The following is a 26,788-nucleotide window of genomic DNA, read 5'->3' on the forward strand; positions in this document are numbered from 1 at the left end:
TTAAATTTGAGGTACACTGGTAGATGGCTGATGGATGGTTGATGTGTGGAGTCCTTGTGTCTTTAAGCTGCATGCATTGGTGAAGTTGATTTAGCAGATGACTCAAATAAATGTTTCTTCTATGGAGAGTGTTGATAATTCCTTGTCTGGACAGTTTCAGAAGCAATATGCTGAAGAGGGAACTGCTGCTCTGTTGTCTTCTTTCCTCTTACCTGAGGATTTTTCTAAGAGCAGCCTATTGTGACAACAGGCTTGAATTTCTCCTGCAGCAGCTATTTTTTCCTTTCAAAAAAAGTCTTGTTAACTCCTGATGTAGTCATGTCTGTGCCAAGTGTGAACTTTAGTAGACCTACTAGGGCTCTCAGTACCACAGAGCTCTGAAGTGGGGAGAAAAGACTTATATAGGAACAACTGATTGTCTTTTAGCGATTGACTTTTTGTGCACTGCACACTACTCCCTACTCCTTCACAATCTCTCTTGTTTGGTAGCAACATAGAAAGAGAAGGTGAAGGCTCTCTCCTACTGCTAGGCTAGGAGAAGAATTCTAGCTAATATGCACAATATGTTCCACAAGCATGTGTTAAAATTTCCTCTCATTTTGGGATCTGTTACATCCACACAATCATCTGTTAAAGAAGTCTGCAACAGTTACTGTTTGCATTGGCCACAACTGGTACCTGCATTAGCACCAATTTCATAAACATCTCTGAAAAGATGTGATTGGGAGTTAAAAAGCAGAGGTTGTAATTGTAGGATGGCATGTGATAGTTCAAGTATACATGAACTAGCTGACATTTGTTTAAATGCACTTCACTGAAGCCTGTTATATAAACTGAGTAATTCAAGCAAGTTAGAAAATAGCAGAATTGGCAAAAAATGTTCCATCAAATCATAGAAAGATTTATTTTGAAATGGGCAGATGCTTCAACAGGTAGGAATTAGAGCCACTTCTAAACAGGAGTTTTGGCTTACTTCTCCCTGTTGCTTCTAATTCCCCTTTTGCTGCTGCAGGGTTATCTGATTTATGTATAGTGTATGCTTTTTTTCTTCTTACACCTCTGCAAAGTATTAGATTTCTCTGTCTAACTGTGACTTTTCAAACTCAGAGGTATGCTTTATGGGGAAAAAGAAAGGAATAGCTATATACTTGAATTACTTGTTGTCATGCTGGGGGAGTTTTTTGTCATTGCTCTGTTTACTCCCGTGTTTCCTGTTAACCATCTTGTTTATGTTGCCACTGGTGTGGTCTTAAAAACTGTGGCCGCAAACTAAGGAAATCAAAATGTCCAAGAAATCTTCTGTCTTGCTGACATTTCATTTTCCTTCAGCTCTGCTAGTATTTAAGGCTTTGGTGTTCTGTGTGAATTGTGAATGAATTTTCTTGCAGCTGAAGAAAGTGCAAACCAGATCCCACTCTGAATGTAGGAGGAAGGAAAGGAAAATAGTTGCTTGGGTAAAACTAAAACCTCAACAGCTTCTGAATATTTTCCAAAGGACTCCTCCTGTTACTTGCTTTTCTGGATCCAAGCAGTTATTCCTAGTTGTGCTTTTGCTTTCTTTCTGTCATGAGATCTGTTTTAGGTTTTAGTCTGTAGCCTTATCTGTTTCCTGACAGCTTATACCTTCATCAGGTGGCTTTGGCAGGGTGGCAAGTGGTGAGCTATAGTCTAATTTTAACCACTAAAACACAATCTGCTGAAGCATGTTGATGATTGCAAGTTCAGGTATGTAACTCCTGCTGTTTTAAGCACAGCAGTTTATTTACTATACTCTGCCACAACAATGATTTGTTTATAAATGAGACAAAAAAAAAAAAAGAATGCATGGCTCAAAAATATTACAGCAATTGCTCTTAGAGATTTCCCTTTGCAATTGTTCAATGCTTTCAATAGAAATTTTGTTTTCATATGTCTTCTATCTTCAATAAAACTGCAGCATTTTATTGTACAAAATTGGCAGAAGTCCTTACAGGGTTATATAGGCTGAAAGAGTTTAAAAATGGGCAAAAAAATGTGTTGCGAAGTCGCTGTTTAATCCACTATGGCTCACTTGAAACAGTTGCCAAAGCAAGTCATCTTAAATATTCCTAAATTGAAGAAAGCATCAAAATCAGTTACTGAGAAGAAAAGGTTCAAGTATCTCTCTTGAGAATAGTTACATTGTCATAGTTAAATTATTAATTAAGATCTGTCTACAGACTTGCCACTTAGTTCATTTGGCATTGAGTGTCAGGCCTTTCGTTGTGCAAAATGAGCCATTGATAATCCTGTAGCTGCCCCCTCCTATTGAAAAGGCCAAATAGATTGTGGAGCCTGGGCTCACACATTTGAGAACTTGTGAAAAGTGATTGTCCTCTGCCTCTTAATTGGTTCCAGTGGTTTTTTAGTTAGGGATGAGTATGGAGAATACTATCAGACCAGTCATTAGAGTGTTTGTTTCTTAGGTTTGATTTTATTGTTTTGTTTTGTTTGTTTGTTGTTATTGGGGTGGTAATTTTTTCCTTGTTGTGTTTTGTTTGTTGGTTTGATTTGATGTGATTTTGTTTTTTTAATTCATGGAAAACTTGACCAAATTGGGCAGGCTTCTCATTTCCTTTTAAGTTTCATTGGATGTGACCATTAAAGATGCAGAGTCTGAGGCTATAATAGTCATCTATAGAAGAACCAATACTCCAGTATTTGGGGCTATGAAAGATGTGTGACCTTCTACTGGGAGCTCTTCAATTCAATGACCTGGGACAGGTAATCCAGAAAAAGGAAGAGGTCTTGCCTCCAGTAATGGTGTCTTCTTTTGTGTTGGTCTTATTTAGTATCCTGCAGCCATAATTCAATACTCTTTAACCAAGTTCTCACAGATGTATCCAGGACTTTGATTTAGCAGAATGTTACAGCAATATATTGGAATTGCAGCACAATCACAATACAGCAGCCACAATATCAGTGGAATTACAATTAAAATATACTGTTGTCCTGGTTTAGGGCAAATTTGGGAAGCACCCCTTTGGAAGTTTCCTCCCAAATTTGCCCTAAACCAGGACAATACTGTTCAAATTCCCATTACTGGTCTCTAAATGCTTTCTGTCATGACACTGTGTCTTCACAGTTACTGGGAAGAAATACGCAGATTACACCCAGCTCAAGCCAGTTACTGTCTTTCAAGCTGATTTTTTGAGTTAACTATTTCCTACACTTTATACTGGGCTGAGTCACATACACACTACCCTCCCACACTGGCCTGGCTAGCTCATGAAAACATTACTCTTGACTAATTATTTAAGGGAAGACTGTTTATTCGATCTTAGGACTGAATGATGCAGCTGTATTCCTAAAGCAAAGTTTTCTATCCAGTCCCTCTTCTGCTGAGATGGTTTCATCTTTCTTTATGACAATTAATTGCTTTTCCTTACATTCTTCCTTCAGCACATCATTCTTGCCCATCTCCTCTGGGCATTGCTTCATGGCTGGGGTCAGTCACCCATTCTCATACTTTTCAGGAATCTCGCATGTGTATTTGGCAGAAAATGTTTTTTTTTTGTCTTCAGAAAGGAAGACATTTTTAGAGGTGATACTTTTTCTACATTAAGAGGAAAGGATCTTGTTCTTGACTTAAGAAATCCCAAGACTTCCATCTGTACTTTCAGGTTTGTGATAATAACCACATCTGCCTGCTCTGAGAGAAGGAAACTTTGGATGTCTACTTCTACAACTCAGTCCAAATTTCTTGCCCTTTTCTGGTGTGTGGTTTTTTTTTTTTTTTTTTTTTTTTGTTTGTTTGTTGTTTTTTTTTTGTTTTTGTTTTGTTTTGTTTTTTTTTGTTTTTTCCTTCTTTATTTTGTAGTGTTAGGATCAGACTCTTCATTCATCACTTCAGTGATGCTGATGGTGTCAGGTTGAGAATAGTGCCTACATGTAAAGAAAATCTAAAGGGAGATTTATTCCCAAGCTAGTTGTAAACCAGCAGGGTGGAGTCATACAGCTCTCAGAGGAGGTCATGTGAATTCAGGCCACAGAAGTAGGCTTTACTGATAAATGTTTACATTTCTAATTATTTTAAGCTTGATCATGCAGGTTTGTCTCATAGATATCCTGAGCTGATACAGTGTTATATGAAATGATTTTGTGGTGGTGGTTTTAATCTGAGGAATTCTAGGGGTTGCTGTCAGAAAAATATTTGTGGTATTATAGAGGGACTGAAAAAGAATTTATTTAACAATAACCTCAAATCCTGTTGTATGTATATACTTTAAGTCTTTATATTAATTTTTTTCTTTCTAAGTTCAGAAAGGAAAATATTTTTACCAGTGTTCTGTCTTGGCTTGCAGGTGGTAGTGAGGTGCCACGACCTTCCCCACCTGAAGCGCCTTTCTAAAGGCACCCTGGTTAGGCACAGGCACACTCCTGCCCTAAGTGATCAGCATTTTCGTGAGAGCTGCCTAAGCAGCTCAGCCCCTACTGACACTTCTGGTGACGCAGGGGGTAGAAAGAGGTGAGACGGGGTCTTCCAGTCCTCAGGAGAGCTTCTTTATTCCACAAAGTCCAAAAGTGGAAGAACCAAAGAGCTCAGGGGAGCAGAGATTATATAGGGAAGTCAAGGGGTGGGGTTTTATAACTTAGCCAATAGGGAAAGGAATTGGGAAAGGAACCAATCAGGGAGAGAATTGAAAAAGAACCAAAAAACAGGGCTAAAAACTAAGAACTGGGGAAACAGCCAATGAGGAGTAGCAAATTAACATAACATTGCAAAGGCTCATGGATGTGACACACTTTACTCACCACTAGCTAAGGGAAGTCCCTTAGGGGGACTTCCCAGGGGGGAAAATCATTACTACTTGGGATCAGCCTAAATGCTGCAGACTCTTTATGGGAGAGCAACACCATAGGCAGAGAGCTCAGAGGCCACTATGGTGTTCTTTTCTTTTTTTTTTTTTACCAAAGGACTGAATTTGCTCAGAGTTTGTGTGTTCAGCATGATGAGGAACAGGACAGGATCTTTAGTACAGATACTACGGCATGGAAATATCTTGGTTGTATATAATAGTATAATAACAATCTATGTATTATAAATATAATAATATAATAGTGTGTAATAATTTATTCCCCCCAAGTGAGTGCTCATGTTTCAGCTCAAAGAACTCAGCTTGTTTGGAAATTTGCTATTTAAAATATAGGCATCCACAAACCACAGTTATAGGATCAGTGGAGCTACCTTTCTTTGATACTGTCATCAGCTGACAAGCTCAAGATTTCCTCATGGTAAATCTTCACATAACCAAAACAAATTTTAGATACATATGTAATAAATTTTACACTCAAATATTCAAGAAAGCTTATCATAACATTACTTAACCTAATAATATCACCATTCTTCTATCAATATTGATAATTACCTCTTGGTCTGTCTACTAATGTTGCTAGAACTTAGACTTCTCGATTCATATAACAGCCACCAGTTAATTGACATGTATATGACTTCAGTGATAAGATGTAATGAAATTAAATAAATATCTGCAAATGGTTCTTTCTTGTGTTGTTCACAGTGCTTCCTGGATTCCTACACCAAATAAAAGCTCAGCCTTCTTCAACACCTTTTACTCCTTCAGTCACAGAAAAAATCAGAAGTTTACATGTACAGGAGATGGCATTGTCCTTGCTTGTTTTTCACAGTAGGATTGGCACAGAATCTTGCTGCCTAGTAAATCCATCATCTCTGTGATGATATATGAGTATAGAAGTAAGACTTTTCTCATGCTAGAAATCTTTTATAATATTGAACAGTATATAATTTTCTCTTAGTGTTCCTTGTATGCCTTGCCTTCCTCCTTTACAGCATCACTCTTCTCTATTAACAAAGATTAATCTGGTTTTTTCTACTAATACTATCAGAATTTAAACATCTGTGTTTTCCAACGCATTTTCTGATCTTGTGTACATGACAATGAGACACTGACCTACTCAGTTACAGAGCTTGTCAGCAAGTGAAGAGGGAATTGAATTCAGAAGGTGTGGCAGTAACCTTTTATTATGGACTGGTAACTTTTTGCTGTTTCATACTATAAAATGTGCCATGAAGATGAAAATGGAAGATGCTGTTGGAAACAGTATGGGAATGAAAAGCATATCTCTGAAGACTGCTTCAGGTTAATGGATGAGTTTGGCCTGAGGGAAGAGTAGCTTGCTTAATATTTCTCTGCTTTCAAGCTGAGTTTTGCTTTTATTCTGCTTGCCTCTTGATTCCTATACATAAGAGATATAAAAGGAAGTTTAGCAATTCCCAGGGTAGGGGAGAGCTTTCTGAGCAATGTCCTCATCACTCATGTAGCTCTCTCCTGCCTCCCCAAACAAATCAGCTGTAAAAGACCTGCTAGTGCTGAAATGTTAAAAGCCTAACTGAACGTTTTGGGCAAGGCTTTGCTGAATCCTGTGGGACAATAATTTCTTCTTTGAATTTCTGAAAATGGTATTGTATCATTAGGAAGTCCACCCTGGACTTTTCTAAGCTTTGTGCAGAAGAAAGTTTCTGTGGCAGCCTCATTGTCTCAGACAAGACTAAGCAGCATCGTTCTTTTGGAACAAAGTCATGAAGTCATGTATAGCTTCAGCTTCAGCCAAGTGCTTGCTCATGATGTCACAACAGGAGATTAGCTCACAGCAGTGTGTCACAGCATGTCATATCATGGTAAGGTAAAATCCAGCTGCAATGCTAAATTATTTACCTAACTGAGTAAGGTGCCTGATAGCATTCCTATGCAAACAATTGTCCGTCCCCATTACCCAAAGGGGAATTAAGCTCTGAATTAAACTCTGCAGTCTTTTTATTGCTCCTTTTGATTTCACTGATTATCATGTTTGCACGTGGTGTTAATGCATCAAGCTCTCCAGGCTTACTGAGAACCTCAAAACATTACAAACCATGTGAAATCAGGTCTGCATTGAAAGTGAATCTGAGAAGTTGCCCCAGTGCAGAGATACAAGGATGGTAATGTGAAGGATGACAGCAGCCTAGTTTGGCCTGAGGCAGTTAAAGGTGGTTTTGGGCCTTTGTGAAGCTTAGTGGAGGTGGCATTTGTTCTGTAAGCTCTATCAGGGCCGTGCCAAGTGTGTCCTGGCACTGTGCCCCATCATCCCTTGGCTTGCCAGGGATTGGCCCTACACTTACCAGCCTTCTGTTGGAGAACTGGACATCTTCCCAGCCCATTTTTCCTGCACCATGGGAGTAGTCTGCACAGCATTTTGGCCGTTATCCCATTTGTTCCTCCTCCTCCTAATATATACAAACTGTAGGACTCTCTTTCCAGTTCAGGGAGTTACTCTAACTCAGCATCAATTTACTAATAGGTGAAGTTACCTATTTACCTAATTTACCTAAAGGCAAATACCTTTAGGTTAATTCTTTTGACAAGGCACAGGCAGTCCATTTAAAGTTAGAGGAAATAGGATATTCTGACATGGCAGAAAAGCCAAAACTAGTTTTTGCATGTTTTGTATTAGGTAATATCAATTATGCTTTCTAGTGAGGTGAAGATATAAACATTTGGTTTTGTATTCAGCTTCTCTGGCCTGTAAGAAGCAAGATAAATGACAGATATCAACAGCTTTTTAGGTCTCAAAACCTTCCAGTTTGCTGTTTCATAATTTTAAACTGTTTGATGAACTTACATAGATTTAAGATATATTAATGGGTTATACCAAATAATTACAAAATTATATAAAATAATTACAAATACATTATTACCAAATAATTACAGGGCTTTCTACTACCTAACATTACTTTCACAACGCTTTTGTTATGATTATATATTGCCCAAAGGTTAATTTTTGCAGATGATGTGAAAAGCATACTCTGACTTCATTCAGAAATTGTGAAAGCATCTGATACTCTATGTTTACAGTCATATTTAACATCAATTGTTGTCATAGTTCCAGGCTAGTTGATATTATTCAGAACTGTTCTGTTGAGGATATAGGCTATCATGCATGCATGTCAAATACCTCTATTTCTTCTTCTCAGACATGAAGTCTGACAGGGTTTTGTTTGTACATATTCATGAGCGCAGCTTTGTAAACTCTAACATAACAAGCAAATACCTGGAAGTAGACAACACCTTTGCGTTTGGGAATTTTAAGCATATAGGTAGACATTCAAGAGGACTGTAATGCTTCATATAATAGGTCATTATGGATAGAAAATTCTGGAAGTTATGTGGAAGTTGGTTTCTAGGTCTACATTTAAGTGTACTATCTTTGTTTATGAATCAGTGAAAATAGAAGCTGAAAATGTCACTGATGTTCAAAATTATGGTCCTGCGTATATTGTCTTTGGTTCCTACCTGTAAATGTTTCTATCTAATCTTAAGAAACCTCTAGAAGGAATAAATATTTTTCTTTATGAAGTATTTGGCTATAACCCCGACAATATAAGACAGCATGGCAAGCAGGCACCCCTGGATAGAAGGCTCACATCCCAGTTCAAACTCTCAAGCAGGAGTCTTCAGAACAGCAGAGGGCTGACTTGAGCCCTGCTGTGGCACCATAGAGAAGGGCAGGTAGGAGTTGGCTGGTGGTATTACATGAATAACTCCCTGCAAAATCTCTCACCACTGTTTTCCCATGGAGAAGGTGGTTTTATGATACTTTGACAGAGGTGAGGTCTGGTGTGATGACTGGTCTGCTGCCGGTTTCTGCTTTTTAATCAGGGATGATCTGAAGTAACATGCATGCACATGATAGGACCCTGAGTTTTGTGAGGCTAAATATGGCTGAGACAATTAGTGCTGCTACATTTTCTGTAAAAATAATAACTTCCAACAGCACCACAACAGCATATAGTAGTATAATGAAACAGTATATAGTAATATAATGAAGAAAGACACAAAGTAGTATTGGCTTCCAAACATTTCTAATGAAGAATTTTAATTATTTTCATCTTTTAGACAGACCAGAATTACTATCTCTGTCAAGATACATTTATTAAACTAAAAATAACCCCTTGTTTGGACTGCATGGGCTATGTGGATCCACAGGACAACCACCTCTGTTGACTCAGGAAAAGATCATAAAGAGCAAATGCCCTCAAATGCAGGCAGGAACACAGCTTGTTGATCTCAGCCAATTTCTGACAAAAAAATTGATTTTGCTGTATCTTCAAGGGAGCCCCCTATCCTCCCATGCCAGATAGAGCAGCTCCAAAAAGAAAGTTTGTCAGCTACCACCATTCTGGCTCTGTGCCGGAGCTGTCACATCCAAAGAGAAGTGGATGAAATGAACAAAGCTGCACAAGGAGTCATGCAGCTTATCAAGGCCATAGGACATGGCAGGAATTGCCCTTTAAATTTTATGATTGCCTTGGGGATTAAAAGCCTCTATTAGATTGGAATGAGAAAGCAGAACCTCTTGTCATAGAGCACTGTATGTGCTGGGATAAAAGTTTCTAGACAGCAGGTGTAACCACTGAAAATGAGAGGCTGAGAGGCTGCTGCAGTTAGGCATGAACCAAGTTCCTTTGTCATTCCTGAAGCAGTTGTCCTTAAACCAGATTTTTCTCTCACATCTTGCAAAGTCTTGATTCTTGCTAGTTTGTTTGCCTAACCCTGAAATCTTCCAAGCCTTGACATCTGAATAGCAAGTCCACGATGCTGCAGATAAAATTAGAGCTGCAAGGGGCATTTATGAAAGCAGATATGAGCTTAGTGAAATGGAAAGAAAAGATGAGAAAATGGCAGAGCTGAGCCAGACTTTGGTTTACAATAATTAACTCAGAACAAATGCATTTGAAAATTTTCATATTCAAAGCTAGGTAGTGTCACCAAAATGCAGGAAGTAATCACAGTGCCTCAAGACACTCCTAAATGAGACCTCACTGTAAAGTTAGGACGAAAGAAGGAAAACAACGTTTCTAAATGCAGAAGGTGATGTACCACGTATTAGAAGAGCCTCTGCACCTCTGAAAGACCCACTCCCGGTGAAGTACTGGGAGTTTTTACAGCGCACTGTGCACCAGGCAGTTCCACAGAATCTGCACTGTCTGAAGGCACAGGGACGCAGCTCCGTCTCAGGTCTGCATTCACATGGATGGGGTATAAATGGGAAAGAGGGCGGGGAGGGCCTCCTCATGGTAGGAAGGTGCCAAGGAAACACAGAACTGAAATGGCTCTTCTTCTGCAAAACCTTGCCCCTGTACTTGAAGAGCCTGATCGGTGGTGAAACAACTACGTGGGTGCAACTTGTAAGAGTTCAGTTCAGGCAGCCTCCTCAAGGGCTCTCATCAGTCCTTTCTGAGCCTGCTGTGCTCAGTGGCTGCCTGTTCCTTGGCTGACACAAAGATAAAAGCATGAATTTTCATCCATGAGTTCCTAGCACTTCACGTCAGTCTGTTCTCCCAAAGAGAGCTCACGCAGCGTGTAATGGGCGTCACAGCCCAGAGGAGTCCGCTGCAACAGCCCTATCCATTCCCGGGATGCGGCTGGGAGTCCTGGAAGCAGCGGGGCCCTGCGCTGCCCGCCTCCTGCCACGGCGGGGAGCTGGGACAGCGGCCACGGAGCTGCGGGCAGGGCGGACCGGGATAAGGCACCGCCGCCCGGCGGGACAGGCAGGAAAAGGAGGAGGGAAGTGGAGGCTGTGCTGGGCACTGCGGTGGAGATGGGGGCGGTGGGATGTGGTGCAGCTCATATCGGAAAAGGGTGTGTGGAGCAGGAGGGATGGATTAGAGGAGGAAAGGCAGTCAGGGACAGACCAAATGGGGTTTGCTTGGTGGAGCTGGTAAGCAAGCAAAGAGAAAGGAGGGTGTTTGGGAAGGAAGGAAGCTGGAGGAGAGCGGACAGATATATGGCCAGGTGGGTGGCTGGGTCCAAACTGTTTCATCTGGCACATGGAAATGTCTGGTGCTGCAAAAAAATGCTAGTGAACTGGCTAAAAACAGTTCTTGCCCAGTGAAGATGCATGTTTTGAGACACTGATAGCGAAGAGAGGTGTCTGCTGCTGGCTAGAACTGAGATCAGAAAGGACCTGAGAAGTGTCAGGGCAAAGATGAGATTCCAGGAGTTCTACCCTTCCCACCCCCTTTTTGCTCCAGAAACTGTCCCTCACCTCCTAAGAGCGGGTGTTCATCTGCTGGCTTCCTGTGTCATGCCAAATGGTACGAGATGGATTCAATCATCCCTTGGGAGCTCCAGGGAGCCTGGCTCCATGACAAGTCCTGGCACTCCAGGTGGGCCTTCCTTGGCTTCTGGCGTATCACCAACAGGGACCAGGGAAGCTGAGATGGGTTTGGGAGGAAGAGAACAGGTCTACCTGAAAAGTCTCTCTTGTTCCATAGTGCTGTCTTACCTCTCTTTTGTCTGGAGCTGATAAACCTAGGGGTGCAGCAAACTACTTCGGCTCTGGGTTTTGGAAACAAAGCCTCACAAGTTCTGGTTCAGAGCTTCAGCTTCTCCCATCTTCCTCTTCACCATCCTTCTCACTTTAGTCCAGGTTTCCCACCCTCTGATTGCCAGCCAGCACTGTCACCTTCCCCTAGAATCTGCGTTTTCCATCCTTGACTGCATGATGCCCTGAGGTAACATGGCTTAGGACCATCCATCTTAAGTTTGAGTTTTCAGTTGCTGCTGGTGTTAACCATGTGGGCTCAAACTGGTGGATTTGTGCTTCTAGATAGATTTCTCTTTTTCTTTTTCTTGGCATTTTTGCTGCATATAGGGTGAGGCCCAGCTCCAGTGTTGCTTTGTGCCCAGGCAGTACCTGGCTCTTTGCAACCTGGAATTGCAGCCTCATATTAGTTACAAATCCCATGAAACCTGTGGAAAAGCAAAGACATTTTCTCAACAGAGAATATTCACTCAGGTACTGCCACAAGTAGAGTTCTGTTCAAGAATTAATTTGCTATCTCGGGGTGGATGCACCTGATGCTTCATCTCCCATCTGGCAAAATGGAGTATTCATGCATACATAGCTTCCTTTCCAAAATGTTGGAGTGCACGGCTGCATAAAGACTTGTGAACAGAAAACAACAGGCAAACGGAATTTCTTTCTCCTATACTCTCCTCTGGCTCTCTGGTAACTCTGGAAGCCAATGACCAGGCATACCTGGTCCTATACCTCTTGTCACAGTCTAGGCAGTGGATGGGGACACTGGTAACACAACAGTACTTCGTATTTCCCTCCAAGCATCTATCAGGTATTAGCAAAAAGCCTACTCCTATAGGCAGATAACAAATTAACTCCATTGCCACAAGGCAGCATGTTAAAGCCCTGTGAAAAACAAGTGTCTCATATTGTCTAACAGAGCAATGCCTGAATGCAATCTGAGGCAGTAACTACAATCAGAGGTATCAATGGGCAAAGGCTGGGACTTGCAGGCATGAAGCAAAATGATGGATGATGTCTGAGGGTACTGAGTCCTGTACAGGACCACAAACATGATGGAAAAGATGGGGTAGTCTGCAGAGAGCATTTTAAAGGGGTAACCTGTTGCAGAAAAATTTTTATCAGGCAGGATGCTTGTGTTTAGTCACCACTCAACTTTGTGGCAGACTGTTGTGCTGTCTGTCCCCACCACTCTAGGCAAATGACTACTGTTCTCTTGAAGATGGCATAAAAAAAGGAGCTTTCCTGTGTACCTCAAGAAGTTGTGTGTTTGTTGTGTGCTTGTGTCTGGTGTCGATCTAATAGGGAAACTGAGAAGTTACAGCAGCTGGTGTTTGAAAATACAATTCATCTGAAGGTGATCTTTTGGTAGCACTCTTGTTTTTGCATGGCTTTCTGCATCTGAGATGAGGAAAGACACAGAAGAAGGCAGCTGCTCTTCTAGTCCTGCTGGGTGACCAGGGGCAGGGCTGAGGAGCTAGGAAGGGGCCTTGCAGATTTCTTCTGCATGGTACAGTAGAGGGAAAAGCACTCACTGAGTTGCTGCTGATGGCCTGCCTGAGAGCTAGGGATGAGGTAGCCTGCAAGGCCACAGAAGCATGAATAAGCTGATAGAGCACAACAAGAATGTTACTTGCAGCAGCAATGTGACTTTAAACCACATTTAAATGACAACTTTTTCATTACAGGAGGCTGATTAATCTGGTTAATATTACAGCTGCCAGTTATCAATCCTCTATGAGGACCATAGATAAGGCAAATCTGAATTACGAAACTTGTGACTGTACCAGAATCTGGGCAACTGCAAAGTGTACTCAGTGTTGCTGAAAAAAACTCAGGCTTCTCATATAAAAGTCAGCAAGCAATTGAATAGCCAGCAAGAAATAATCAAAGCAGGAAGAGTTTTGGGTCTGGGGACAAGCGAAAAGAATTTTGCATGCCTCTTCCTTGAACTTGAGAAGTTCAGGAGAAAACCTCCTCTTTGGAGAGATGTGCCAAAGTAACTCTCATTTGAGAAGAAAACAGAGAAGATCCTGATATGCTTCAGCGGAGGAGTGTCAAGGGGGATGGGAAAGGAGGAACCTGCATCCCTTTTGATTATCAGCAATTTCTGGTGGTTTCTGGACAGAGCCTTGTGTGAGGTGTCACTGGGGAGGACTGACAGAGGTCTGACTACAGAGGAACTGGCTAAATAATCCTCACTCCTATTGCTGAACACAAGACCTTGGGGCAACATTCTCTGTCAAGCTGTGCTAGTGGATAGTACTGTGCGAGCATTTCTGTGCTGCTATCTGTGACGTTTTGTGTAAGAGATAAATTTAGAAATCAGCATCGTTTTCCCACTTACATCTTGCTTTTTTATTTTTTTTTTCTCAAATCCATTTTATAGCTCCAGAACAGCAAGTGTAGCATGAAAAATGAATAAGCTAACTTAGGTCTGCAGGGAGTCTGCCTCTGTTATTGGACCAACCAATACAGCTGGAGCAAATGGGTAATCTTTAAGGTGACTGATTTATCTTTAGATCTGAACTGCAATCCTGTTGGTTTTTTTTTTTTTTTTTTTTTTTTTTTTTTTTTTTTTTTTTTTTTTTCCAGCTGTAATTAGCAGTATCATAAAAGATAATTTTCATCCTTAAAAGACTTCTGCATACTCCTAGACCACGGTGCTTATAGCCATGAAGAGATCAGTCAGAATTTAGGACCCAGAGCCCTGTTTAAGGCTTACGGGATGTGACAGCTGACTGAATCAATGAAGTGTGATTTACCAAGCATCATAATGAGGGCAAGATAAGGCTGGAAAGGTGCTGCCTTGCCTTGCAGACTCAACTGTCTGCTTCGATTTTTAACTGGGCTTGTTTTAGTCCCCAACAAAGATGAGAGCAATTTGCTTATGAAAACAGAAGATCAGATTTAAAGGAAAAGCCACGGTGGTGTCCATGCTTTGCCTAGTGCTCTTTGTGCTGTGTCTGAGCAGCTCAGGTAGGTGTGATTTCTTCTTCTCCTTCCAAACTGCACTGCTGGTATTCAAGTTTTATTTTCTGCTGGCTGGTTAGCCGCTGCTTTCTGGGATACAGTGAATGCTGGCTTCCTTTGGTCATCCTTTAAACACTGTGTGAGTAGCAGAAGAGGGTTATATCAGCTGCTGCTTTTGTATTGCAACCACATTCATTTTGACAACCAGGTTTTAATAACTGGTGATGGGGAAATTGCCGGCTAGAAATTAACAAAACATCCTAAGCTCAACTTTTGGTTGCTAAAGAAAATTAAGGGAGAATTTCTATGATCAAGAGGAAAACTGAAATGCTTCAGGTGAACTGATTAAAGGCTGTGTGTTGTTTGTACTTATTGGAGTGTTTTGCGCGTTTGTTTAGCAGACTTTCTGCCCCAGAACTCCTGTTTTGCACCAGTAGGGAACTGCTACTTGGACAGATCACAGAGACAGGAACCTGGGGAGGGGGGGAGATGGCAGACAGTGCTTGAGTACTCAAAGACATGTTAACATGCCAGGGAGCTCCCCAATTTTTGCCTCTCAGTGCATCATATGGTATATTCAGGGATGTATCTGTACTATGGCTGGTTCTCTGCTTTTTTCAAAGGCAGTGCTACTTTGTTTAATGTTTTCTCCATGGCTTTATCTAGCTTAATCATAAAGTGGGGCTTGGTCAAAGGAACTGTTAGGCTACGTCTGCACATGATATTTCTTATTTCTCATTAATACCTCCTGCTTTTAAACTGTCTTTGTACAAGTACTGAGGCTGTCTTGTAGAGGCAGCAATTCTTCCTTCTGACTTTCTTCCTTGTGAGACTCCTCAAGTCTTTTTCACTTTTTTTGGTTTCCTCAGTAGATGAGATTCAACATATCCAGCCCCAAATCCAGCTTTACCACATGTCTTCTATACCACTTGGAGCATTAGGTACCTGAACTTTATGTGGGATATGGGCTGTGAAATGGCACCATTCTCTTTTGAGGGAGGTCATACACACCCACGGACTCAGAAGGTGTGTGGCTGCATATGTGTGTGCAGGATGTCATACTCAAATGAAAACAGAACAATGTATTCTGGCATTAAGACAGAGCTGGTTTTTGTCATGCATATTTTGGGGTTATGTATTTTTCTATTCAATGGCTTTTCTGTTAGTTTTTCTGTTTTTAACAACCATACATCCCTATGAATCTCCTCAAGGGAAAGTGAAACGTCTAGCAGATGGAGTCTCTGCAAAGACTCTGAGGTTGTGGGTAGTGAGGGGAGGGAAATGTGTTCTTTCTCTTTCTTTGGTTGCAGAGGCTATACCCATCTGCCATGATTGGGCAGCCAATCTGGTTTCCTATGACAGACCACAGACTCTGTCCTTCATTTGCTGTGGTGGAGCTAAGGTCAGCTCTGGCATGAGACTAAACCCTGGAGCAAGCAGAAGGGGCATTTGTGGCAAGAGCAAACCTCAAGGGCTTGTGACAAAGTGACAAGAGAGAATTTGGCCACTGGACCACTCTAAACTATGCTGACAGCTTCATGAGCCATGCCTGGCTGTGGGATGAAGCATGTGGAAATGAGTGTGAACACTCCCTCTGACCAGCCAGCCTTACCTGCCCAGAGCTTGGTAACCCCACCACACTTGTATTCCAGCTACAGACGACAAACACAGTTTGTGCTAGAACATCTGACAGTAAAGTTGTTATCCTGTGAGTGCAAGCACTAGGTTTCAGAGCTCCTCGAAGAGGAATGGTATCTTGCTGTGGCTGGAAGTGGGGAATGACACTTGTGCTATCCTCAGAGGATCCAGACAGCATTAAAGAATGATTTTGTCCTATGGAAAGCTCTGTTATGAGAGCAGGTTTTTGCTTTGGGCAGTTCTTCAGCTGTGTTGCTTGCTGCCAGGTCTAGTTCTGTCTGCAGCCTCAGAAGACCCTGACCAAGCTGCAGGAGGCTGCACAGCCTGTTGTGCTCAGCAGATGGGCAGCAGCTGCTGGGGAAGAGGACATGGGCAGAGATGGTGATCCAAGGTCACATCCTTTCCTCCATGTAGAGGCAGAGCATGACCCTCTGCCTCCAGTTTTCTCTCTGGAGGGGCTGCTGGGCATGAATGACTTTTCTCTCCAAGTAGCACAGGGGCCCTGCTGGGGGCTGCCTTAACTCTGATTGCTGACGCACACGGTATGTGAGCATATTGACTGTGCTCTCCAGGGTTCTCTCACTATCAGGTTCGGGCACCATCCATGGGCCATGACCCTCTGCCTGCAGACCACTCCTGCACCTAATGCTTGGCAATCCAGGCACAGGTGTTCTGCTCACCCTAGGGCTGGCAGGGCACAAGCTGGGCCCTGGACAGCATCCTGTAAGATCTCTTTTGACTGCTGATACTACAATATTGGCTGCGATCCCTGCTGTGTGGGGTCAGTCTTTTTTCCTCCATAATTGCTTTGAAGAGAGGTAAAATCTTTCACACCCTTGGTTGGTGTCTATGTGCACAAGAGAAGAAATGGAGGTCATGTCAGAACCTCAACATCACAGGGACTGGGGCTGAAGTTTGGGAAAGGATGGAAAGTCTGAACTGCCTTTACCCCTTCATGGTAGCAAGGGGAAGGAGGAGCATCATGTCAGTGATCGTGGGAGTCACAAGTCGTGCAGGTACAGACCATGACAGCTCTGTGCTTGCCTGGCAGATCTGGCCTTGACTGCGTCATCCAGCTCCTACTGCTGCCAGATGGGCTCTTTTTGCTTTGGCAAAAAGGCCATAGAAAACATAAAGCTAGTACAAAGTCATCACTACTCTGGTCTGATGATTTTTTTTTTGGTATGTGAGTTTGGCTTGGGCTATCTTGCCTTTCCGTTCACTTGCCCTGGTTCTGCTGAGAATCTGTGCATCTGAATTCCCGCAGAATTTGCTGTGCAGGACAGGACCTACCCAGAGGTGCATTGTCCTCACATCATTGCTCTGCTTCATTTCTTCAGGTCATGGCATTCTCCATTTCTGCTTTCTGGTAATGCCTCCACTCTGTGTTGCTGTCTTCCAGATGTGAATGCTTTCAGTTCAGTTGCTGAAAATGAAGATGCGCTCCTCAAGCACTTATTTGAAGGCTATCAGAAATGGGTCCGCCCTGTGGAAAACTCAAACGACACCATCAAAGTCTATTTTGGGTTGAAGATATCACAGCTTGTGGATGTGGTAAGTGTTGTGTTAGTAAAACACCACTTTTATAGATGGTTGTGCCTCCACCTGGGAGGACTGGTACTGTAATTCACTTTTGCCTCCTGACACAAGAAATGCACAGTGACGGTTGGGCAGCAAAACACTGAGTGTGAAATGGTGCTGGTGATATGACCTTCTTCCCCCCTGCTAGCATGGACTGTAGGACTCATTTGTTTTGAGGGAAACCTGAAGGTCCTTTTTTCCCTGCTGTTCTCAGGGAATAAGGCCTAATTTCCATTAGGTTTTAATCAAGCAACCCATGCCAGACAGTCCTTGACATCTATGTTGCAATTTAATGACACGACAGCTACAGGAGAGGACTGAGAAAGGGTAAGAGCTGGTTGGACATTATTTACTCCAATCAAGCTTGCATTGAGGACAAAGGTAGTTAAGTCTTAACCCAGCTGGTCACTAAAATAAAATTCTGGAGGCAAAATAGATAATTCTGTGTTTCTGCCCATGTGGATATTTTCCATTGTCTTTCCACTGCAATGCACAGTGGAATTTGCACAGTGCCCAGAGGTACCCACACAACAGTGTGCTCCTTACATCCCCCAGCCCCTGGTAATGTCCCTTGTCCTGTGGAATGCACACTCTAATTTTGTGCCTTATTTACATATTTAGGACAATGTTTCAGCTTGTATCTTCCCAAACTCACTCTAGGCCGAGCAGTGTGGGGAGTTGAGCCATCCTGTGAGCCCACAAGCATGTGTGACCTGATACCACCTGCTGGCTGAGCCCTGCTGCATTCTGGGTCTTTGGGATATGATTCCTTTGAGCTCCTGTGAAATGCCAGACCTCAGTTTTCCAGCCTCAGGGGCTCCCACCAATAGCAGGGACTGCACCTAGAAAATCAGTCAATTTCCCTCAACACTGACTGAAGAGCCCAAGCCCATGGGGAAAGAGGATCACAGGGATCTCCTCATCTTGGCACAGGGTTGGACTCAGCAGACTGTTTCTAATGCCTGCTTTGGTATTGCAATCTTCTCTCCCTTGTGTCGCTCTAGGATGAGAAGAATCAGCTGATGACAACCAACGTGTGGCTGAAACAGGTAAATTAGACCACATCAGACCTCCCTTTTCCCTTCATGGAGCTGCTGAGCTGAATAGCCATCTCAGTCTGCCACCCACCATGCCATCCATCCCATTTTATGATGCTGAGTGGCCAGCACCGAGATACCTAGCCTGAAGTTTTTACTTCACTCTTCTCACTTCAGCAAGTGTATAGAGACAGAAAGGCAGGCAGGTAGGCCTTTAGGACATAGGGTACCCTCTTCTGACCTGCACCCCAGCTGTGTGCTCAAGCCATCTGTATTTCAGGGAAGTGACACAGCTGGTACTGCAGCGGCTATCCCTGGGATATTGTATGTGCCCTGAGGGACTATCCTGTCTCAGACTTAGAGGTCATACAAGTACTGTTTCCCTTACCTGAGCCAAGAGTGGTGCCTCAGATAGATTTCTTCAGTCCTCAGCATAGGTAAAGAGAAAGAAGATGCCAGTATGTTACTCACACACATCACAGACTTTTTCCCATTAAAAGCTGTAGCAAATGAATCAGATCTCTCTATCGTAATTGCTTCTGGAACTGACAGTGATTTATACAAATGCAGGAAAGGTACAAGTTGGACTCTTAGGTCTCTTTTCTTCTTCTTCACTCCTGAAGAACACTGTTTTTGGTTTAGGTTACATTGCACCAGTTTATTGACCTTGTGACACTTATTTCAAGTCTCTCAGCCTTGTGAGTGTCTGTAAAGATGTCAGCTGATCCCAGGCAGAGGGCATAAAAAACAAACCGTACTTGGAATCATGCCATGGGGAAAGGTTTTTGGGGGTTGCTGGGCTGGTGGATGAGAAATGTGATTCAGTTTTTGTCGCAGTCTGGGTCCTGTACTGCTGCAGTGAGTGTGAGATTCTGGCTGGAGCAAGACCCCTAAAATCCATATGGTTATTGTGTATAAAGATAATCTCTCCCTTGAAGAGGGAAAAGCTCAGACTTCCCCTCACTGTGGGGAAGATAGGATTTTCCCCTTTTCCTGGAGAAATTTCTCTCTGATCCAAATACAGCTGGGAGCCTGCCCTGAATTATCTGCAGTATTACAATTTCCCCAACCTCAGTTGGAATTGTAGAGCCCTTTTTGTTCACAAGGCCATGTCTTGGCTCCCTTACTTGGCATATCCACTTGGGCAGACAGCAGAGCCCTTCTGTAAAAGGCTCTTATCTGCCCTGATCTGTCCTCTCCCCATTCCAACCCATTCTTCTTGCAGGCTATAGCACCCACCTTCACCTACAAGTCCAAGCCTTGTGCACTGTAGACACACTGATTTCTCTGGAAGTCTTTGGAATCCTCAGATTTTAGCCAGAGTAACTCCTCAGGAAACTCAGGACTCTGGTTTCCCAGAGCTGGGCTCTCTGGAGTTGTTACCATTCCTAATACCGCTTCTCCATCTGATGGGCTGAGAACATCAAGGCCCAAGGTAATGCAAAGGGACTGGAAATGAGGCACAGGCTGTGATTTTCATATGTATAAGTGCCCTCAGGAGCTCAGGCTGAGCACTAAATACCTGTGCCTGACCCAGGTGTCCCGCTGGGGAAATTGTGTGCTCATGTAGATCCAGCTCCCTCAGCTTTTCCTTGTAAGATAGATGCTCCAGTCCCCTCACCGTGCTTGTTACCCTCTTCTGGACCCGTTCTGGGAGCTCTATGTCTTCTTTGTCCCGAGAAGCCCAGAACTGGACACAGCATTCCAGATGTGTCTCACCAGGGCTGAGTAGAGGGACAGGATCACCTCCCTTGACCTGCTGGCAATGCTCTTCCTAATGCACCCCAGGATCCCACTGGCCTTCTTGGCCCCCAGGACACTCTGCTGGCTCATGGACACCTTGTTGTCCACCAGGTCTCCAGGTCCTTCTCCACAGAGCTACTTTCCAGCAGCTCATCGCCCAGCCTGTGCTGGTGCCTGGGATTGTTCCTCCACAGGTGGAGGACCCTACACCTCTGTTGAATTTCAGATGTTTCTTCTCCCATCCTTTCAGCCTGTTGAGGTCCTTCTGAAGGGCTGTACATCTCTCTGGGGTATTGGCCACTCATCCCAGCTTTGTGTCATCAGGGAACCTGCTGAGGAGGCATCTGCCCATTCATCCAAGTCACTGAATAAGTTGAATAAGTTAAACAACACTGGGCCCAGTGTGGAATCTTGGGAACACCACCAATGACAGGCTTCCAACCGGACCCTGTGGCACTGATTACAAACACTTCGGGATCTGCTGTTCTGCCAGGTCTCAATCCACATCACTGTCCACTCATCCCATCCAAATGTCCTGAGTTTGCCTACAAGGATATTGTGAGAGAGACAGTGTTATAAGCCTTTCTGTAGTCAAGGTAGACAATATCCAGTGCTCTCCCCTTGTCCATCCAGAGAGTCGTTTCATCATAGAAGGCAATCAGGTTGGTCAAGCATGAGTTACTTTTAGTGAATCCATGCTGATTGCTCCTGATCACCTTCATAATTTCTTAGCAAGAGTCTTACTTTTCTTGGATAAGGAAATCTTAAAAACAAGCATTTGCTTTTTTTTTTTTTTTTTTTTTTTTTTTTTTTTTTTTTTTTTTTTTTTTTTTCTTTTTTGGTAACTTCAAACATCCTAATGCTCAAGATGGTGGGACTTGATACACAAGCAGGCTGACACACAATGTTCAGAGGAGCCTTTAGTCGTTGCTGAGAAAGTGTCTAGATTCAGGCAAGCTTTGGGGTCTACTAGCAAGGGTCAGGAATCTGGGTCCAGTGTTTTTTGTTCCACTAGCAGTGCATTAAACTCTTCGATGGCAGCACAGAAAGGGGAATCTGGCAAAACTGGAGGAAGAAGAGAGTGATTGCAATGTCTGGAGCAGCTTGGAAGAAAGGGAGAAGAGAGGAAAGGGCCTTATGCATCTGCTGCTACAGTTTGTGTCAGCATAGCCCACAGGGAGATTCCTGTTTTAAACTGCTCATCTTTGAAGTCTGCACACAACTTATTTTCTGCTCTAGTAAGAAGACACAACCATTTGCCTTGCAGACATGAAAGAGCACTTTAGCTGTGAGAGAAATCAATGCAGGATGGGGGGATAGCAAGCAGTATTGCAGATGGAGCAAATAATCCTGCTCTGATTCAACTCCAGAGGGATGATTCTATCTCCAGGTGGCTCACAGGGTATTTATACAAATGCTGTTCTTGTGTTAGTGGAGGCTACAAGATGACCCTGTTGGTTGCTGCTCAGCCCTCACTGTCCCCTGGCATGATGTATGTTTCCAGCTTAAGCCCTGTCATACCTATTACAGGAACTGTCCAGGACTTAGGTGAGACTGTCACCACCTAACAGCCTCGGCTGCTGAAGACATCTGCTAGATACCCATCCTCCGAGAAAAGTTAATGCTAAAAGTGGTGTTCTCTGTCCCTGATGCTGAGGCTATGAGCAGCAATGGCTCCTCTTCTCTTTCCACACCTGAACAATAACAAATGTCCCTAGGTATAGCTTTGAAAAGCATGTGGAATTAAAGAAATAAGAAGGGAACAATATGGAGAATTGATAGACAATCTTGTTTTTTTTGGTTCATCCAAGTTGTGGAGGAAATTGCCCAGTGAAGGGTGAAACCTCCACATCCCTAGAGGTCTCTTATTGCTGCAGCTTAATGGAAACTCGTTCATCTTCCACTTCTTGGTATTGACCACACTCTACAGCTCTTGCATCATGTTGCTGCTATTTCTGTGGACAAATGAATATCCTCATCAATAATGAACAAGGATCAGAGAGCTGATTTTCCATTGCTTTCCTGTGGAAATCTCCAGGTTGTTGGAGCCACTTTTTTAGGAACTCCCTATCTGAAAATCCAAAAAAAGGGAGAAAAATTATTCTAGAATTCAGCATGATGAAAATGGAGAGGACTCATCCTGCTTTTGTCACCAAATACTTTACAATAGCATAATATTATTTCTCCTGTGATAGTCTGCAGGTCTTCCTGATGAAAAACCAATTTTTTTTCTTTTTGCAAGGACAGTGTACAGATATTAGGTGTCGTATTCCAGTCAATGAAAAAAGCCAGGTCTCCACTGAAGAGTGAATTAAGGCCATGTCTACTCATTTGAGTGCTAGTACCCACACCTCCTAGGGTCCGTGGGGTCTTCCATGGAGTCTGTGTCAACCAAAACCAGCTTGGGCTGGTTCTCAGAGGGAAGAAAAGCTGCCGCACTAAAGAGAAGTGGCTCCTTCCTTCTAGACTACTCTCAGGTGTGCTGGGCAGAGGGTAAGTGAAGTGTGAGTCAAGTGCTCTCCAGGAGTGCTGGCCTTGGGGTTGCCAGCCTAGGGATGGGTTGTTGTGTCTCACCTGTGGAGGGGCAGTGCTTGTGGGGATTAACACCTCCCAGCCATGCCCATCTGGCATCATCTCTGCAGCTGAGCAGCTTTGTAGTAGGCTCTGCCTGCTGTGCATGCAGTTGTTGAGGCACATGAAGGGGTGAGGAAAGAGACTGCTGCATATGAGTGGGCAGAGGACTCTGCTGTTCTGTTATAGGAATGGATCGACCACAAGCTCTCCTGGAATCCAGATGAATATGGTGGGATCACCGCTATCCGAGTCCCCTCTGAGTCTCTGTGGCTTCCCGACATTGTTTTATTTGAAAAGTGAGTAGTGTGGCTCCTTGCTCTGGACTTAGGCCAGAACTTGGGCAAGGCATGTCAGCTGCTGGGAGGCTTGTGTGTGCTGTCAAAAGGCTGCTTCTTTAGACAGTGTGAATGTTGTGCACCTTGTGCTCCAGGTGAGGGATAGAAAGCAGAACTGAAATGGGGTAAGGACTGGGGCAAACATAGTCCTGAACTTGGTACTGTTTCTTCCTGTCCAACTCCCAGTGCTGACGGACGTTTTGAGGGATCCCTGATGACCAAAGCCATAGTGAAGTACAATGGAGTGGTGACCTGGACACCACCGGCCAGTTATAAGAGTTCCTGCACAATGGATGTGACCTTCTTCCCCTTCGACAGGCAGAACTGCTCCATGAAGTTTGGGTCGTGGACATATGATGGCAATATGGTGGACTTGATTTTAGTGGATGAAAATGTAGACAGGAAAGACTTCTTTGATAATGGGGAGTGGGAGATCTTAAACGCCAAAGGTATGAAAGGCAACAGGAAGGATGGGCTGTATTCTTACCCATTTGTCACTTACTCCTTTGTGTTGAGGCGCCTTCCATTGTTTTACACTCTTTTCTTAATAATCCCATGCCTGGGATTGTCTTTTCTAACTGTCCTGGTGTTTTACCTACCTTCAGATGAAGGAGAAAAGCTTTCACTATCAACATCAGTTCTAGTCTCCCTCACTGTTTTTCTTTTAGTGATTGAGGAAATAATCCCTTCTTCTTCCAAAGTCATCCCTCTGATTGGTGAGTATCTGCTCTTCATCATGATTTTTGTGACCCTCTCTATCATCGTGACTGTGTTTGTTATCAATGTCCACCACCGATCCTCAGCAACCTACCACCCCATGGCTCCTTGGGTTAAAAGGCTCTTTCTCCAGAAGTTGCCTCGTCTGCTCTGCATGAAGGGCCATGTAGATCGCTACTTGTTCTCAGAGACTGAAGAAAAGGGAACCAACTCGAAATCAAAGTTTCTGGGGAAGCAGAAATACAAGCAAGCAAAAGATGGAGAAAAAGTTGTTATTGCATTTCTGGAAAAGGCAGCTGACTCCATTCGGTACATTTCCAGGCATGTTAAAAAGGAGCATTTCATCAGACAGGTAGGTGGAGGGAGGGCAGGGAGGGAATCACACTCTTCTTGACAGCAAAGGCTTCCAAGCTCTTTCCTTTTCTGCATGCTTTTCCTTTTGTCTCTTCCTCCTGCTCTTCTCTGAGACATATTCTTCCTCAGACCTTGATAAATAATGCGTTTTTTGGGACAACACATAGCTTCAAGGCAAGTGTATTCTTCTGTGAGAGTCCCTGCTCTTCACAGATGCAAGACTAAAAGAGCCTCTCCTACAGGAATTTGTGGTTTGGGATTATTTGAATAACCTTGTCCTGTGGGATACACATGAATCTGGAAGCCTCTAAACTGTTATATGCTCAAAAAAAGTAACTTTCACACTTACAGGCAAGCTCTATGGCATTTGCTATGTGCCAGTCCTGGGCTCCCAGCACATACTGTGCACTGCATAGCTGCTCCATTTTAAGTGAAGATCTTCTAGATTTTCACTAACACCTGTTTAGATTAGCTCCCAACTACTATCCTTCATCTCTCAATGAGATACCTGGCTTTTAAAATGGCAAATTACTGTGTTTGCAAACAATGCATCTCATGCAAGGGTAGGACAGCAAAGAAATGCAGCTAGCAGCATCTGGAAAAGATTCTGCTAGGACCCTCCTAGCAAGCGTTAGGGCTTTGTTCAAACTGTGCTGAGAGGACTACAGCAGAAAGAAGAGCAATAAATCAACACCTATCATACTGTCCATGACTGAAACCTGTTTGAAGCTGAAATAATTTTAATTAAAAAGTCCCTTGAATCACTTTAATAAATAGCACAACTGTGTGTGCATAGTTGTATCAACACTCAAAATTTAAAATTCCCCGCCTGAGTGTACCCAATCTGAGTAAACAAATCACTTAAACAAACACAAGTAAATCAAAATGCTTGTAGTGGAATCAATGACTGTATCCAAAAGCCTTATCCTGGCACTTAAAGGGAAATGCAGGTCTGTAAAAATAAATCCAGTTCACAGTAAAGTTGTCTTCAAGGCTAAGTCTGTAAATTTTCATATATGCACTTAACTAAAAGCTTTTGCACAGGCTGAAGAAGTCTCATCACCATGTGAATAGAACTGTAAAATTGTTTTGGGAGTTTGAGCAATTTGCAGCTGTGAGTGCTGAAAAGGTGATCTCTGTTAGTTTTAGGCTACCATATACTACAAATGTCTAATTTTAAAACTAGATTTGGGGAGCTGAAATATATGTAGCAGTATCAACACAGTGCCAGGCTTGTTACTATTTATGTTTATCCTCCCTCTGTCCTTCCCAGGTTGTACAAGACTGGAAATTTGTTGCTCAAGTCCTGGATCGGATCTTCCTGTGGTTATTTCTGGTGGTGTCAGTGACGGGTTCAGTTCTCATCTTTACCCCTGCATTAAGGATGTGGTTGAACAACACTTTGTAGAAAACACTCCTGCAGTAACAAGTACAGTGCCAAGGGATGACAGTGGTGCCTTGGAGCTTGGTCTCTGCTGTACAAGAGAGGAAGAAGCAGCAAGAATGAGGGAAGTTGATGGTAACAGTGGGCATTTCAATCTTGATAATAACTCTACCATTTACAGATTTTGCTGAAATTGGAGAAGAGTTTGGTGCACAGCCAAGGCCTGAAGTGAACTGCGGTTGCACAACTGGGTTATAATTATTTTATTGTTAGCTTGGTTGTCTTACCATAAAAGCCAAGATTATTAGTTAAAATTGGAAATAGAGGGTCTTGCACAATCATTATACTTAAAAGGCAGATCTACCAGTAAAAATGCTACACTGTAGAAGAAGTTACAGTAGGAACACAAATATCTACTCAGTTTATCTGTGTTTCCAAATAAAACCATTAAGTGTCTACAGGTTGCCTTATGCACCTGTCAGAACTTGCAATTGCATAGCACAAGTGTCAGAAGAAGTAAAAATTCTTCTTAGATGTGATGCTCAAAACCTTGACTCTCTAGCTGGACCTTGCTGCAGGATCAGCTTGACAAGGGCAGAACCTACCACTGCCCACCTGCTACCAGCCTTTATGGCATGGACACTTTTTCTCTCACCTCAGCCATCAGGAAGCTACAAGGTATTGCCCACTTTTCAGTATTATTTGCAATTTTGCTTGCTGCTCTTCTTACCAGAAGGCTGACAAAGTGGGGATTTTCCCCCATGCTCCACATTTAGAAACGATTATACCTGCACCTGCTTGTTCACAAGTGGAAGATCACCTAAGCGAAGGTGGCTATGCTACTCCATAAGGCAACAGTGATTTTCCTAAAGTAATCAGCTGGAGGGAAGCTGCAGACATCTCTTTTGGCAGATGAAAGCTGTGATTGTTGCAGAAGTGGGGTTTCTTTTGAGAGCTATGGGGTGGGCTGGTCACCAGGAAGATACATTTTTGGATGCTGGCTTGTCCATGTTTCCTAGGCAATTCAGAATTTAATTACTTTGATTCATTTATTATGGGATCCTTTTTCATTATTAGAACAGCTCTTAAAAGTT

At 43.1% G+C, this 26,788-nt stretch overlaps 1 protein-coding gene across 3 annotated transcripts; it reads left to right on the plus strand.

The window, feature by feature from the left end:
- The first annotated feature begins 1,689 nt into the window (after positions 1-1,689).
- CHRNB3 (cholinergic receptor nicotinic beta 3 subunit) lies at positions 1,690-25,941 on the plus strand. Of its 3 annotated transcripts, XM_083882915.1 has the most exons (7): positions 14,274-14,337; positions 17,372-17,523; positions 18,555-18,599; positions 23,091-23,200; positions 23,426-23,955; positions 24,043-24,308; positions 25,584-25,941. In XM_083882915.1, the coding sequence occupies exons 1-7, from the start codon at positions 14,295-14,297 to the stop codon at positions 25,716-25,718; spliced, it is 1,281 nt and encodes a 426-aa protein (XP_083739041.1). In that variant the 5' UTR covers positions 14,274-14,294; the 3' UTR covers positions 25,719-25,941. The 3 variants fall into 3 exon arrangements, with proteins under 3 accessions (XP_083739040.1, XP_083739041.1, XP_083739039.1); XM_083882914.1 differs by lacking the exon at positions 14,274-14,337 and adding an exon at positions 1,690-1,725 and having other exon boundaries at positions 23,426-24,308; XM_083882913.1 differs by having other exon boundaries at positions 23,426-24,308.
- Positions 25,942-26,788: the final 847 nt, after the last annotated feature.

The sequence above is a fragment of the Zosterops lateralis genome, assembly GCF_965231275.1.
Source record: "Zosterops lateralis genome assembly, chromosome: Z".
NCBI classification, from domain to species: Eukaryota; Metazoa; Chordata; class Aves; order Passeriformes; family Zosteropidae; genus Zosterops; species Zosterops lateralis.